At 33.4% G+C, this 16767-nt stretch overlaps 1 protein-coding gene across 50 annotated transcripts in view; it reads right to left on the reverse strand.

Annotated features, from left to right (window-relative positions):
* The window catches only part of LOC308199030 (uncharacterized protein), a 53629-nt gene extending 37774 nt beyond the window's left edge, over positions 1 to 15855 (reverse strand). For all 50 annotated transcript variants that reach the window (XM_080602429.1, XM_080602407.1, XM_080602418.1 and 47 more), the window contains exons 1-15: positions 15702 to 15855; positions 13243 to 13438; positions 10895 to 11031; positions 10517 to 10608; positions 9269 to 9377; positions 8617 to 8643; positions 8218 to 8256; positions 7335 to 7379; positions 5899 to 5940; positions 4370 to 4411; positions 3735 to 3770; positions 2992 to 3027; positions 1724 to 1762; positions 1061 to 1078; positions 499 to 534 (exon numbers count right to left, since the gene is read on the reverse strand). In XM_080602429.1, the coding sequence (XP_080458555.1) occupies positions 499 to 534; positions 1061 to 1078; positions 1724 to 1762; positions 2992 to 3027; positions 3735 to 3770; positions 4370 to 4411; positions 5899 to 5940; positions 7335 to 7379; positions 8218 to 8256; positions 8617 to 8643; positions 9269 to 9377; positions 10517 to 10608; positions 10895 to 11031; positions 13243 to 13438; positions 15702 to 15731 (924 nt within the window). In that variant the 5' untranslated portion in view covers positions 15732 to 15855. The remainder of the gene's footprint in view (positions 1 to 498; positions 535 to 1060; positions 1079 to 1723; positions 1763 to 2991; positions 3028 to 3734; positions 3771 to 4369; positions 4412 to 5898; positions 5941 to 7334; positions 7380 to 8217; positions 8257 to 8616; positions 8644 to 9268; positions 9378 to 10516; positions 10609 to 10894; positions 11032 to 13242; positions 13439 to 15701) is intronic.
* Positions 15856 to 16767: the final 912 nt, after the last annotated feature.

The raw sequence follows: 16767 nt of genomic DNA on the forward strand, positions 1-16767 counted from the left end.
ACCAAGAAACAATGGTGTTAATAATCAGCAAACAGAAGTTCACTTAAGCACTGACCAGTAGGGTTACAAAAATGCAACACTGAACTAGTTTTTTCCATTAAAAAAAAAAAGAAAAAGCACGGAACAGTACAGGTTATAATTTATGTATATTTAATCGAATATTGAATGACACTCAAGCTCAAGTTCTAGAATTCCACCTGTCTTTCTGAGCAGATTGAGATGGTTAAATTTTGCAAATATAGAGAACACTAGGGAATTATGATACAGAGGTTTTTGTGTTTTATGCCTATAGAAAATGACTGCAATGATCTTTCATCAGCAACCAGATAGGATATTCACTTTGCAGTAACCACAGAAAACACATCTACTTCATCACTGTAGCGTGTCTGTCATTTAAGATATCCATACTCATTTATTGCCAAAGAGATGAATCATTGTTTAGTTTACTGAGGCAAAGCTTAGGCTAAAATTCAAGTACAATGAAGAAAGAATGTCTACCTGTATTATGATCTTAGTAGCAGAACTGCCCAAACTCTGTAAAACAAAACAAAAAGCAACAAAAAAGTGATCATTTGACTTGTTAAACAGAAAATATCTAGTTGTACCACTTTGCTTCAGAGAACAAAGGAAAAAGTAGCACATGCAATGCATTAAGTATTGTATTCTGAAAACCCAGCATTAAATTAGTTTATCCTCAGCTCTGAAGGGGAGGCAGCATAACACTACTAAAGTAATTTCCTATGCTTAAAGCTCCTTCTAAAAGAGCTCTGGGAAGAGCACAGGCTTTGGCCTTTTGCACTACCAGTCAGCTCAACTTTTCTATGTTTGGACTGTGAAGCTATGACACCATCATCCTTAAAACCTGTCTCACTGTCAACTGCATTGGACACACATCACCACATACGTACATTCAATTCCTGATGTAGTCATTTATTGTGCTCAATTTTGGGACACGAGGGACAAATGTAAAAGGTTACTAGACACGATCCTGAGGCAGCACATTTGACTCTGTAAGAACTATTTTACTATTACAGCAATCATATGAAAAAAGTATGCTTACCTGGGGGTAGGTATGACGCTGCAAAAGAAAACAAAAATCTTTAAGTATTTTGTACAAGGGCTTGTCTAAACAGTGTGTTGCAGCAGAAAAAAGGCCCTGTCTTTTGAACAAAATACACAGTCAAATGTGGAAGAAAAAAGTAGAAAGGGTAGTATATTACAAATTTATTTTAATCTTTATTCAGGTTAGAACAAGTTTTACTAGAAGATGGGCATCAGAAAAACACACTTATCAATTATTATTTCATACAAATTTGATTTAAATCACCTTAAGGCAAAACTTCTGGCTGACTGTATGAGCTCCAAGTAAGTACAGTAGAAATTTAATACTTGAAAAATGAGAATGGAAGTGAATTTACAGAAGAAAGTTGCAATAGAAACAGGAAAATCAAAACTACTCTGGAGCATGGAGGTTATATGTATCGAGAGACCTGGTATTTGAAGTTAATCCAGCACCTCTGCAAGTACTAATAGCAGTCATGGAACCAGGACTCAGCAATAACATCTGTAAGATTTGATAGGCCAAGATTTTAAGCTCACTATTGGCTTTCCCTGGAGCTAATTATGTACCTAGGGTAAACTCTATGTGACAAATTAAACACGCAGCTACTTGAAAGCTCTTTGAGTCAAAGTTTTGAGCATTATAGAGAAAAACTCCACTTACCACAGGTGGAAAAGGGTTGCTGTTGGGAATGACCACTACCTACAGAGAAATCAGAGAAAGCAGTTTACTTGTCATAGACTTTATTTAAATATGTTAGGAAAAAGAAGAATGCTGATTTCCCTAAACATAGAGAATAATACTACAGATGATTATGGGTGATTTTATAAAATAATATTTTTATGGAAAAAATGCTTAATGCACACTACCAAACAAAGAAGAATGTATACACAGTTTACACAAGAGTATGAGGAGATTAAAGACTTGCTCCCCAGTCACACAGTGATTCATCTGTAGAGACAGGAGCGGGATTTCATGGAATGTACCATATCCACTGGCCTGTGTGTGTATCCTTTTTGAAATTTCACTCTCCACCACAAGGTGGAAGACCAATCTAGTCTTTAATCACTAGAGGAAGGGTTAATATTAACTTCACTTTTTTTTTTTTTCCTAATGACTTCAGATGCATTAGTAGTATCTTCTGTTTAGATTTTTAATGTATTCTGATTATAAGCATTTTTTCTATTATTATTTTTAACTGAAAACAGTTTATATTATCCAGTGGTATAAAAAAGGAAGAGGAAAGTTGATGGTATCACAAGAGTTCTAATATAAAAAAAAGAAGAATCATTATGTTTTTAAAACTAAGTTATTAAAAAAAATATATCAGTACAGTTCGAGTTCTTGAAAGAATGGAAAAAAAAAAAAAAAACAAAAAAACCATGAAGGCCCTGAGCTTTCTGGGAACTGAACTTAGAGGAAGAGTTCACATAAATATTATGTATCAACTTCAACAACACCCTGAATTCTACTGATTTCATCCGCAATTCATTTAGATTTTTCTAGTGACTTCATTTCACGAATCACACTCATTACCCAGCCCCATATTAAAAATAATTACACAATCTAAAACCTTAGAAATCCCAGGTACATCACAATCACAAGCCTAACATTTTTTTCTTTTCTTTTCTTTTTTTTTTTTTAATAAAAAAAATCCCTATAAACGTGTAGGAAATTTTATCATTTTATATACAGCTAAGTCAACAACCAAAAAAAGCCATGACAACACAGTGAGGTACTATAAACCATCTAAGAACCAAACTGATCCAAATCATATGAATCAAAATTAAATTAAAATTAAATTAAATTAATTAATTAAATTAAAGCTGAATTAAAGCTTTTTTAGTAGCACCACTGAAATAAAAATTGTCTCGGCAAGTTATACCTCTATGATTTTTTCCGCTTGAATTAAAAAGAAAAGGTGTGCTTACCTTCTTACTGGAGTCTGAACTACTTGCAGGAACAGACTGTAAAGAATATAGGAATTCATTTTTTGCTTAGGTAAATGTAGACAAATTAGCTACAGCACTATTTTCCAAAAGAATGTTATATCTAACAATATTTCACTACAGTACAAAACAAAATAACATTCTGAATAAAAATAAGAGTGTACTGGCAATTAATAAATGAACAACAGAAATAAATCACTTGGTTTAATTTTTTTTTCTAGAAAACATTTTTACTAGTTTTTCCATAGTATTTCATGAAAGCTGCAAATATATCAATAATATTGAAAGTTTGTTTGTAATAAAAACTGTTGGTAGAAAAAAAAAATCTCTTCTCCCCTCATAAAGAAAAAAATAGAAAAAAACTCAAAATCTACTGTTGAATCACAAGCTGGAATAAATGGGATGTGCCATAAGAATGGAAATGTTTCAAATAAGTCATAAAATAATGTGCATATACTACCATTTTAGGAATCCACACAAAATTGCATAGGCAAGAGCCACAAAATGAAAGAAAGCAAATTCTAAAAAAGATGATATTACAATATACTCTAAATGTGTAAATCTTTTGTTGAAGTTTCCAGATATAAGTACCATCTGAAGACTTTAATCCTGTCTTTCCTTCCATGAAATTTATTATTTTTTTGGTAGTAATTGTCCATAGCTGGTTAGTTTCTTAATAGCTTAGTAAGCTGAAAATGAAAACGTGTTGGAGAGCACATAGTTACCTGGCCATAGGTAAGACTGCCATATGAAGATGCACTCTGAAAACAAACCATAAATGAATTCTTTATTGATATAATAAGTTGTTAATTATATCTTTTTTAGTTTTAATCTCAAAGTCATTGTTTTTTTCATTAGAGGTTTTACACTTCAAATCAATTTGATTTCAACCATACTTAAATAAATCTAGGGCAACACTAAATTATTCTGAACTTTTTAAAGATAACTGCTGTAAAGTTTTCCAACTTTCTAATATAGTCATAAAATTAATGTTGCTTTCTCACAAATAAAGCATAAAGATCAATTACTTTTACAGGAATTTTAAAGCAACATCCAAAGAGAATTCCTCTACTAGATTAAAAGCATTAAGCAGTAAGAAAGAATTTTGACATTTTGTTAGGCTAACAAGTTAAGTGTTTATAATAGGTGATAAGTAGTTCCTATAATCATAAGCAATTACACTTTGAGGCAGTAACTATTTAATTTTAGAATAATAACTCAAACCACCACCATTTTCTTTAATATATTTAGGAAGAATAATATAACTCTGCATAAGTAAATCTAATGCAATTTGCAATAAGGAGATGAGTTAATAAGCACAGTAGTAGGCAATCAGTAAATAAATATATAATCAGCTTACATCTTTACAAGCATGTTGGCCATATGCATTAGCAGCACCTCCCTAAGGAGAAAAAATAAACCAGTTATTTCTCTAAATAAAGAAGAAAAAGCATACTTCAGACAACCTCAGTTCTAATTGATCCTTATGTTGAATTTCTAAGGCACAGATGGTAAGGAGAGTATTGTACTCTCCACTACTAATGTATGAACACGTGTGAATGTGACAAAGGCACACTAGTCCTTTATATATTGGAGATTACCTAGTGGTACTCAAGAAATATTTTGAAACTGACACTATCAAGACATTATTTTACTAGAAATGAATTGTTAAGATTTAATATAATGCTTGTAATTCAAACATTAGGTGTGTAATATGTACATACACAAGAATGTAAGAATTAGAAAGCTGAAAATGAAAACAAAGAAAGTTAACTCTTTCCTGGCAATGACAGGCAATGAAATATAAAAATAAAAAGGCCCAGCATAAACAGTAATAGCTCCCATTTTAAAGTGAAGTTCATATATTATCATGAATACAATCAATATCTTCCACAAAACTACATTTTTATTGTTCCTTTGCAAAAATCCAATACGCTCTAACATGAATTTTATGTTTTACAAGTACAGATGACATGCACGTTTTACATTTTTGGAAACACTGTCCTTGTTAGCGTTGAGTAGTCTCCATTTTTCTAGTTTAAAGTGGCAACTGAGAGTGCTTAACATTAGAAATACAGGACTAGCCTATTTCTGATTACTTGTCATACTAAGATAAACAAGGAAAAAACTGTTAATGACATTAAAAGACTAAACCTGAGTGTTTCATTTACCTTTCAAGTTTTGTCTCATTTTTTATATTGAGTGAATATTTGACCAAACTTTGAATTGAAAAACTAAAAATCTAATTTTGTAAATACTGAAAGGAAACATATATATATATATATATATAATTTGTCAAAAGTCTGCAAATATTTTAGCCTGTATGACTAGTCACCATCTTGATATAAATGCTTCATCTGAGAAGTTTTTGATCTATTCAGCAACACATTTTAGCACTCTGCCTTCTTTCATTGATTTCTAGAAGACTGGATTAACCTGTCTAGGATTTATAACTTCATAAATATCCCTGAAACATGAAAGAATAAAGAACTGAAAGGGCCATAGTTATTGTAGTTATCTCTATGATGAATTCTGAGAGGAGAAACAATTTAGAATGTGCAGACTAATTTGCACCAGTCTTGGGTGGAAGGGGGAAAATAACTTGTATAATGAATATAATTTAAGCATAACAGACAAACCTTCCAGTCCTTCTGTCCTGATTCTATATCCTATACATCTCTACATAACTTTGTAACATCCCTGTTTGCCAACCACTTCATATCACTGAATAACCTGGAATATTCATCTACTAGTTTTCTCCATCATTTTCCATTTGAAACAAAAATTCTGAAATGAACACTCAGATAAATAATACTATCACAGGCTAGGATTTTCTATAAGTATACTTGTATCAGGGAGAAAAAGGTAAATGTGAGAAAAAGTTCTTACTGGTGCACATCCACTCTTGCTTATTGTGTAGACTACTCCACTCTGAAACAACAACAACAAAAAATAGTCAATTATTGCCTTGTAAAAACAAAGGATGAACAGGCAGAAAGAAAGGATGAGCAGAAAAAAAAAACCTGCTATTTACAGCACAAAAATCTGAACAGCTGACAATATGAATGGGCAGCTATGGGATAATCACACACAGAGGTTACTAGTTCACTAGCAACTGTTTAGAACAACTCTCTTTTAGTACAAGACATTAGTCGTGATCTGGATTTCATGTAAGTTTGTCATTGATCACGTAGCCTTTAAAAATCTATGAGTTGTTATACTAAAATAGCCCATGTTTTAGAAAAAACACACAATAACTTCAGATAGTTACATGACAAGACAAGAAACTCAGCCCTCAGAAAGAATGTATCATGTTGGAAAGGAATGCAGCAAAAAAAAAAATAAAAAATCTGTAATTAACACATATGTCAAAGTAATTTCTCAAAGTCTCATAATCCCTCTTACAGGTAATGAAGATGGAACAAATGGAATGTTGTTAGATAACTCACTAATAAATATAATCACTGGTAAGTAGAAAGAAATATATTCTTGAGAAACTCAGTTCTAGAACCTGATGTGTAGACACACATCAGAAAGCATCTGGCAGTTCAAGTGCTAATAGTCACATGATTGCAATAAAGATAACTAAAAATGCAATCGTTCCAAACCAGCTATACATTTCTCTGATTAAAGAATCAGTCAAAGTGATCAGCAAGAATGCAAATATACTTATTTCAGAAATTTGAAAAGGTTAACTAGACAGTGAATTCACCAAACTTTAAACTACAAATATAATCTGGTGTTACAAGTAATACACACATTCAGAAGTTTTAATATATGCATGAATATTTCATCAAGTTTTGAGAAAATTTGCAAATACTCATAGAGCAAAAAGTGAAACAAGTATAACTGATCCCTTAACTTTGATTTTCAAGAAGATGGAATATGAAAAAGGCCTATTAATTAATACTAGGTACAGTTTCATTTTGATTATGCCAGATGTCTCTGAAATCTACAAAATAAACAGTTCCGGTTTGCATGCACATGAGCACACACAGGTAAGAATCCTCTAGGAAGATGGGAGGAATCTTTTCCTTCTCCAGGTTAATGCTTGGTAAAAATGCTTAATGCTTGAAATCAGAGATGGTGAAGCATCTTGTAAGTCAGAATACTGACAGAAAGAGTTCAACAGAACATAAGTAGTTGATCCTAGTCCAGCTACTGGACATACGGTTTACTGGATGAACAACTCTGACATTCTGTGTTAACTAGCAGAGGCATTATTTCCAGGTAGTGTTAATTCACCTCAGTCCTCTGCACTTGTAGAATTGTAGTTCAAGGTTACTAAAGATAAATGTACAAATGCTGGAAGTCAGGATTCCTACCTGACCACTTGAATAGCTGTTCTGAGAGGAACCAGAAGGTTGAACCTGTAAGGAAACCAAAATGCTATTTATCATTTTCCAGAAATTTGATTTTCATATAAATGACTTTAAGGAAAGCAAGTTCTACCTGGTGGGAAAAAGAACACAAAATAGTTTTCTGTGACTTCGTTCCACTAGCTGATACTATTGTAATTATTTCAGAGATCTTTAAAACCAAATAATCAAAACTATATCAACTGATCCAGTTGATATAAATTAACATAAATTTGCTGCTTGCAGTAGAACTATCCAACCCTTTTTTATCTGTCCTTATATACCATGGCTGTCATTGAGGATCAGGTCTACTCTAGTAAGATCATTAAATAGTGCCAAGTTAAGCAACATTCAGATGGAAACTTTTTACTGAAGTAACTATGTAACCACTAGACACTATGAAATGTAGGCCATATTTGCTGGGAGGAAGGAAAGAAGAAAGGACTTTTTCACTGAGCTGAAAATAATAATTTTCAGGAAAAAAGAATCAAATAGTTAAATCCTATAGCTAGATGATAATTTGAAGAGTGCAAGGCTCCAGATCTGTTTGAACTAAGCAATATTGCAAAGATCCATAAGCAAGGAAGCACTATAGCTATAAAGTAAAGCTAGGCAAATGAAAAGTTCTATTTGAAAGTCATTTTAGATTATCTAGAGAGAAACTGTAGGAAGAAGTGATAACAAGGCTGACAACCATTTAGAAACTTAGGATTTTAGTCAACCAAGGCAAAGTGACAAAAAGAAAAATAAACCGAATTACAAAGGAATAAAGATGTGATGAGAAGCAATTTTTGACTAGGTCTTAAGATTTTTGACAATTAGCAGTAGTCTCTGCAGAATGAATATTTACCACAACACATCCACCTTGTCTTGTGTACGTTCCTCCACGCTGTAAGAAAGTACAGGTTCCTGTTATTGTTTATTGACTCACAAACAAAAAGCAAGTTATTCTGAAGAGGAAACTAAATTGAATTCACATCTGTGGCCTGAGTGAAGAAGTCAAGTGTTGATTGCTTACAATACCTTACCTGTTGTAATAATCTCACCTGAGATTTAATGTTGTCTTGTTAAAAATATCTTCAAAACTAAACACAAGAATGTAAGCACAAATAAGATCTCTCTAGGAAGATAATTTGGATGGTATGAAATAACCTTAATCCTATAACCATGAAATAACTGGACTAGTAGGACAGGAATTCTAAATTTGAGGTAACAGAAACTTGGGAAATTGTAGATAAGTTGTTCTCACCTTGCTGCATTCTATTTCTATCATAAGCTGTGGAGATGAAAAAAAAATAAAAATTATTTACTGTAAAAGAAAAAAAACTTATCAGAAATAAGAGATACATTTGGTGAGGCGATGGACAATAATACAAGTATTTGCTCGGACTTAGATCACCAGATGACATAAATCAGTGCTGCTCCATTCAAGAGCCAATACTGTAGATTTGAACACATTCTATTTACTTAAGCTACCTATCATGTTTAAGATGCTTAATATAAGTGATTCTCTGTCCAAAATAAATAAAGAAGCAAATGCATTTCTAAGAATATGATATATAGCTGTAGTTACCCAGGACTGAGGCAGCAGCAAAGTAAAAGCATAGTACATCCCAGAAGTAAAGCAGAATCCTCCTTAACACCTATTTTCTTTTCTTTGTATCTGTGCTATGTACTGTTTTGATAACTAGATTATTAATTTCCTTACTTATCTTGGGGAGAAAACAATATTTATTTTATTTTAACCCTTTTACCAAATTGATGAAAGACAGTTAAAAGCATTGGAGGTATCTGCTGAATTTGGCCGTCCTAATGAACACATAATAGCAAATGTATATCTACTCATAGATATTTTAATTGAATATTTTAGTTGCTAGTATGTAAATGCACTCAAAACATACCTTCCTTTTTTGTCTTCCTGTCCCATTAACTGACTCAGAACGTGTAGGTGTGAGAATTTTGCTTTGAATTCCAACCCAAAATTTCTCTAGATCTTGAACAACAGTTGCACTGCAAAGAAAATAAAATATTTTTTATATCAAAATGTTTCATTATAAAATACGATTAAACACTTATTTCAATGATCAGCCAAGAAAATCTATTAAATATTGATTTTGAGGTTTATGCAGTAGAAGTTTGAAAAGAATGTCCAGAACATTTATTTTGTTTTTACAGTATTATCATCCAATCTCTTTCTGAAGATAAATAAAATTGGTACTGAGCACGGAAAGAAAAAGATGGACACTATCCTGGAAAGCACTGACTCTTGTGGGGAATATTACATATCCTTACATTGCCCATCTAGATGATCTAAATCTATGATGGTGATCTGATTTTCATGGCATAAGCAGTTTTTTTTTTTTTATTTGTCTTCTTTTGCCTCTTTTTGTATTCCTCAAAATTTAGTGAAGCAAGGACAAGACATCTCCTGTCATAAATCTATACTTCAAACAACATTAAGCTATCAAATATTAAGATTTTTTCCAGTTACATCAAGCACGTATTTTGTTATAGCAGATAATTCTTTTTCTTACAGATCTGAAACTTGTAAAGTAATATTAAACATAGTAAAAACTTGTCTTCTCCTGTTTTCTTCAGTAGTTAGTTCATGGGTCATATCCTCCAAAAGTCACAAAAAAAGTATGTTGAAGACAATTTAGGATGATATCATCCTAAATGAATTAACTTGTCTTTAAACTTAACTTTCAAACATTTCCACAAACTGGTATTTTTCCCCACTGTCCAAAAGGAAAGATTTATTATTTTTTTAAAGTAGCAACTGAATGGAATCTGAACATGACTTACTCAGGGAACTAGTTGCACTATCACTGTTGCTCTTGTAATTAAAGAAGTCATAGTGTAAAAACTGGTTACTCAAAGATCCATTAATGACACTGTGCTTAATGGAATTATTTACATATATTAATGTCTGTAGTATGGTGTTTACTTAGCTACTTTTTAAACAGTATAACTTAAGACAGAAATCGTTTTATTTAATGGACACAGTGGAAAGGCATGATAACCTATGAAACAAAACATGACTGTGACAAAACAAAAACATCAGAAACAATAGCACAAATGCATGTTAAAATATTCTATGAAAATAAATTTTCTAGGCAAAGAAAGAAAAAAAAAACGCCACTATTTACATGAACTGAAGATCTCTAACATCATGTGGAGCAATCCACGTTGTTGTAACTTTCTGTTTCACATCTGAGTTTGCATGACTTACTGCTGAATTCTGCAATTAAAGAGAAATACATATAAGACAAAAAATAAATTTTTGTCCGTATAAGGGTAACTGCCTGTACTACAACACTGATGCCCTTCTAGGAAGTATCAAGTAGTTTTTACATTAGATTTGTATCACATGTAGAAGATAAATGCATTTCCTGAGAAAGTCTAAATTAAGCTCTACTGATGAAATATTTTTGCCATTAAAAACACTAGTATCTTTTATTACATCAGATTAAAGTATTTAGAAGGAAACCAAGCTTATGTAAGTATTCCAAAGAGTGAACACATACCGTCATGTTATGACATTCCAAGCCTTTTGTGTTTGGATCTGTAATTTTAAAAGTACCAACAGGAACATCTCCTTCTATTTCTCGAGCTTGTAGATTAAATCCTTTAAAACCAGCATCTCTAAGGGCTTCTAAAGTCACTATGAAAACAGATATTTTGAGAAACTTAAGTTTCATACACTACCAAAACCACTTAAGTGGCTAACAATAAATTTTCCCTCTAAAGAATATAAGATGGCACACATAGTAATAAATTAAAATTTTTCACAATTTAAAAAAAGAAAAGTTGGGATATTATTACAATTTTTATTAAAAATCAAGAATGACCATAAAAGAAAAAAATAAGTTTGGAGAAGCATTTGTGTGTAACAAAGTCTATTAGAAAGTAAAATGAAACATATGATTTACTGACAATTTTACAAGTAATTCTGCTCTACTAATTAGTTCAATTTTTTTTTTTTTATTAATTGATTTGTTCCCCTATGCATGCTCAGAATACTCCCTTATCAAAAGCTTACTTGTTTTCTAATTAGGCCTATAAAAAGTTAAAATAGTCATGGGAGAAAGAGATTTGCAATTCTTTCTACATCCATTTCAAAAGAAGAGATTAACTTTTGCCTAAGGTTGAATTGCAGAACCTTTTGATGAGTTACAACTGGAAAAAAAAAAAAGAGAGAGAGAAGCTAGACAGTTTGGCTCTCATGTCTGAGATTAAATATAAAACAAAGAAACAAAAATCAATAATTATAAACTACTCAATTTGACTGAAATGTTACTGCTGAAGGGGCTCTGAAATACATGAAAAAGCACATTTTCATGTTTTGTGTACATCTGAACTGAAACTAAGTTTCAAGATCATAATCAAAAATGTTATGATATATTATAAATTTGCTCCAGTAATGCCAGTATTGGGAACTTTCACAAATAAAACCAGAATAATGGTTTCTATGACTTAGGTGTGTGGTAGCCATTAAAAATAAGTATTAGCAGATAAAAAATAGGTAGCCTGGGAATGACACAGAAGTGAAGGCAGGGGCCAGTCATTCTGTGACAATTTAACATTTCAAAATGCCCACATAATTAGACTTTCAATTTGCCATCAATTTCAACCCTAATTCACCTCAGGTCTCGTAGGAGGGATGGCATCCAACACTTGAATACAGTGTTAAAGGAAGCACAGTTGGGACTCTAGATGTTGGCATATAGCATGCCTAAGGTGAAAGAGCAACACATCCATTGGAAGGGCAGCCTACTGCAGCTCCCTGAGAATAGGTATGGGATTCTTACAACTCGACACAATAAAAAAGTGGTGCTAAAGAAAGTAAAGTAAGGGTAGATAAAATGGTGAAAAATGTCAAGGTTAGCAGCATCTGAGATTCAATATCTATGTCACAGTAAGTCTCGTACAACCTCACAGAACAGTCTACAGATACCTAAATCCATCCATCATTCTGCCAGCAACAGTGTTTTAAAAACAGCTATCAGTAATCAAACAGCCCTCTCATTCTTAAAGGAATAATTCACGTATGTTTTTCCAAGAGTGACAGTTATAACAGAACTCTAATGCTTCTCCATTCTTCTCCCTAGCTATCACTTCCCATGGAACCACATCCACACTACTTGGGTCAGGTAAAACAGAAGCCCAGCTGGAAAGTAACACTTAGTGAAAAACTCTTATTTTGAGTGACTGAGATACAACAGTGGAAATGTGACGCATTACAACTCACTTCCACTGCCATGCTTGTTCTACCAAATGAATAAGAAGCAGTCACAAGTCACTTAAAGTGTGACAGCCCCATGAGATGGCATCATAGTGTGGAAAAACAAGGCTGTCAACGTGTTCCATCCAGAGAGCAACTCAGGATTAGGAAGATAAAAAGGCACAACAGCTCCACCTCCTGCAATTTGATAAAATCTGGGATGCAGCTCTTACAAACATGACTCAAAGTATCTCACTCTTGAGTTGTCATATACAGTGTTCTGAATCCCTTTGTATTGCAGAGGGTTGATATGACAGCAAATACTTAAATACAAAGTTAGAGCAACTAATTATTAGTCTAGTTTGGCCAGCTGTCTCATGATTTTTACTTTTGCCACAGGAACTACAGCATGAAGTTAAGGTATTTGTTATATATGAAAAGAAAAAATAAATTGAGTATATATGTTCAATTATATAAATATATAAAAACATATATAGATATGAAATAGTTACAAAAAAGGAACATCTCAAGTACAAAAGAATAAGACTGAAATAAAAAAATAGATACACAGAGAGAAATGGAGGAATTCTGGTGAAGTCTGGTAATTCTGGGAGACACAGATAAAGATTATAGGTCACTCAGATTATTTACCTTGGATTTCATTTCCTGGTTCAAAGTTATCAAAAGATACAGCAATAATATATGGTGGTGCAGATGTCTGTGGTTCAGCTTCATAGTTTGGTAACAGAGAATCACAATCAATTGAAGTATTTGTCTGTGGAAAACCAAGGATTCTGGGCAAAAATATTCCACAGAACAAAAGAACAAAGCAGGAGTGCCTTCTCATCTGTGGAAAAAAAAAAACAACACACACACACACAAAAAAACAAGATATAGTTTATAGTAGCTTCTTTTTAGTACTCGTCATAGTTGACAGATATCTGCCTTTCTCCAGGGTAGGAAACAAATATAGAAAGCTTGGCTTTCATTGTATTTATATAGTTTGAAGAAAATCAATTAAACAAAATACATATATACGCTGAGAAAACAGTGCAATAAATGACACAAATACTTTAATTCTAAAATACTGAATTATTAACTGAAGATTAAATTCTCTGGTTACATGACAACAGTCCATTACAGTCATGTCTTTTGCATTATGGATTAGGACCAGGAAAGGCTTTACACAAACTTCTTCATTGTTGAGCAGTCAGGTTTAGCCCAGATCTTTATTCAAGAACTCAGACATAAGCCTTGATCTCTCAAACTGCTTTTTGTAGATATAACCATGACTAATAAGCTCTCTATTTATTGCTTTGTCTACTCCCACTTCCAAAAAAGCATCCAAGAAGTCTATCGTTAAATGCCCTGGAGAACTCTCAGCAGCTTTCCGAAATACTTGTTTCCTGAAGTACTCAAGAGTTCCTTAAAATCCTTTGGAAGCATTTCAAACACAATGTATGAGATGTGTCCAATTTGTATCATCTATCTGTGCATCTTAATTTGTGCATGAATGGATAAGGCCATTCATTTTTGTATGTGCTAATTAAAACTAATAGGAGAATAACCTGGAAGCACGGGAAGAAAAAGCTTCAGAACACTAATCTAAACACATGCGCTTACCTCTGAACTCAACTTAAACAACATTTTAAAAAACCTGTGAATCAACAGACAAAGCAAGTGACTGAAGTGTTGAAAGATTTCCTATACAAAGGTGATGAAGGTTTGCATGGTGTCATAATCACTAAATGCAGCAATCAGGAAAGTTATATGTGTTATTTATCCTGTCTTTAAAGCAGAAGGAGACTATCCCTCCCAAAAGTCTCATGAAAATGTCATTTAAATGGGATCCTTGTAAGCATTGTGTCTGGGTATCAGTCCACTGGGTGCGGTTATCCAATCTCTTGTGACTGTTTTGACATAGCCCACTTCTAATTAAATTTTAAATACAGCATGTAGGTGCTATTATATTAACAGATGTGGTAAACAGTGATTTAATATGAACTAGACTATGTGTTGTTGAAATCTTTGTCTGACTCATGCTTAAGATGGAAAAAAAATCTGTTTGTAATTAGACGTTCCATTTCAAAGCACAGAATCCTTAGCACTGGCTCAGCTGGGATTGGAAAAAATCTGGAGCTGCACTCTACCATGAAAGAAAACTACTCTGAAACCTCTTTCCTCTTTTACTATTTAGAGGACAGACAGAAACACACAACAAGTTGAAACATGGCTGAGGTGCATTCTCTTTGCATCAGTTAACTTAAGACAGTTCCCTGTCTTAACAGTTATAGAACAACCCTAAAAGTCCCATTATAATATCCTTCAGAACTGAGATTAAGATGAGGAAGTGATGTTAGCATCTTACAAAATTCCAACTCCAGACTTGAGGCAGGAGCAGAAAATTATTTTCATGGAATACGAGTTTCAATACCTATTCAATGGAGTCATGGTATATTGGAACAAAAATTTACATTTTTTTTCCCTAAGAAAATGTAAAAAAATCTTACAGTAAATATTTATTAAATAGAAGCACAGGGAACTCTGTGAAATAAAACTTATTTGCAAGTTTCTAAGAAATCAAGATAAGCTTACTGTGTCCACAGGTATAGACAGATACAATCTCATCTTCCTGTGAGCCTGTATGGCTCATCTCTGCAGTACTTGAACTGCCACCTTAAGAATCCTCTTCCACATTTAGTTTAGTAGGACTTCAGGCCACCAATTAAATCCCTGGGTACTGTTTAGTTAGCTACTTCATTCAAAGCCTAGTAGACTTGGGAAGAGACACTTTGGTGGTTTGCTACTCAGGAGCCTGGGGCAAACTTCTGAATAGAAACAAAAGGTGTTTTAAAAGCCTTTAAATATAGGGGACTTAATATGATAAATATATTTTGTGTTAAAAAAAAAAAAAAGCCAGTCTTGGCAAGTTTATCCTGCCAACAGTTCAAGACTCAGTCCTATGTACCCCTTTCTAACTCATTCTTTATGAGTATTTTTCTCCTTTCCTCCTTTCCTTTTTCTTTAATTGTTGAGCCAAACCCTTTACCCTTGAGAGTCAGTATCACCAGTTGGCGTACACCCTGTCCACCACATCCCCAGCAACACACCTTATCGACCAAGTGCTGATGCGTGGGCATCCTCCGGTCCCTCTGTGGTCAGCGTGAAGAGCTGCAGCCCGAGAGTGCGGATGCCCAGCAAGATGAGAGGGAGGAGGTGAACGGCTTGGCCAATCCTTGGCGAGGCGGGGAGCCAGCACGGCCAATCGCGCCTCTTCCCTGGAAATTGGGACACCGCAGGTGGGACTCTCCTGCCCAGCTGGGGCGATGACAACACGCACTCCTCATGGGTGAATCATGCCCCCTTTGACCTTTAGCTAGGCATCAGGGACAGGTAAGGCTTCTGAAGGTTGACAGACTAAACTAATATGTTGATTAAAATCTACAAACTTGTGCTATACAAAAGCTTTACTAATATTTCATGAGCCATTTGAGTAAAATATTCTACACTAGGCTATTTAATTTGACTTCAGAGTATCCTGCTGCTGGCTTTTCACTTTTTTACTCTTTTCTTATCATAGGAGAAGACATGGACAATTCAATTCATGGTAATGCTGCCAAGCATTTTCTCATAGCAGAGTTAATGAGGCTGTTTTATCTCATGTACCTTGTGGGTAGGATCTGAAGTTCTTGCACCTGACGTGCATTGAAAACAAAACATTTTTTTCCCCTTGGAAGTATTTTCACAAACCCTCTGCTGAAGATTAGGAATAAAGTCCAAAAGCAGAATGACATGTGAGAGTCACTTCTATTTAACCAGGGAATAACAGGAAATCCATGAACCAAAGACTGTTCACATGAAAATTCTCCAATATCTTGATATTTGGGCATTTAAAATACACTTAAAATTTTAAATGCCATCAGCATTTGAAGAACATTATCTATTTTAAAAATTAAGCATATTTAACTAACAGTATTCTCTTTCAGTTAATCACCTTTAATTATTGAGTTGGATTTTATTTACAGTATTTCATTATGAAAGATATTACTTGTTATCTACTACTATCCATTGGGGAAGAGATGATAATCTTCCTCTCCTTACTGTACCACTAAACTTACCATTGATACCAAAGTTATAAACAGTAGTGAAAATGCATGCTACACACCACAAATACAA

This window comes from Anser brachyrhynchus (assembly GCF_964034855.1).
Source record: "Anser brachyrhynchus genome assembly, chromosome: 8".
NCBI lineage: Eukaryota > Metazoa > Chordata > Aves > Anseriformes > Anatidae > Anser > Anser brachyrhynchus.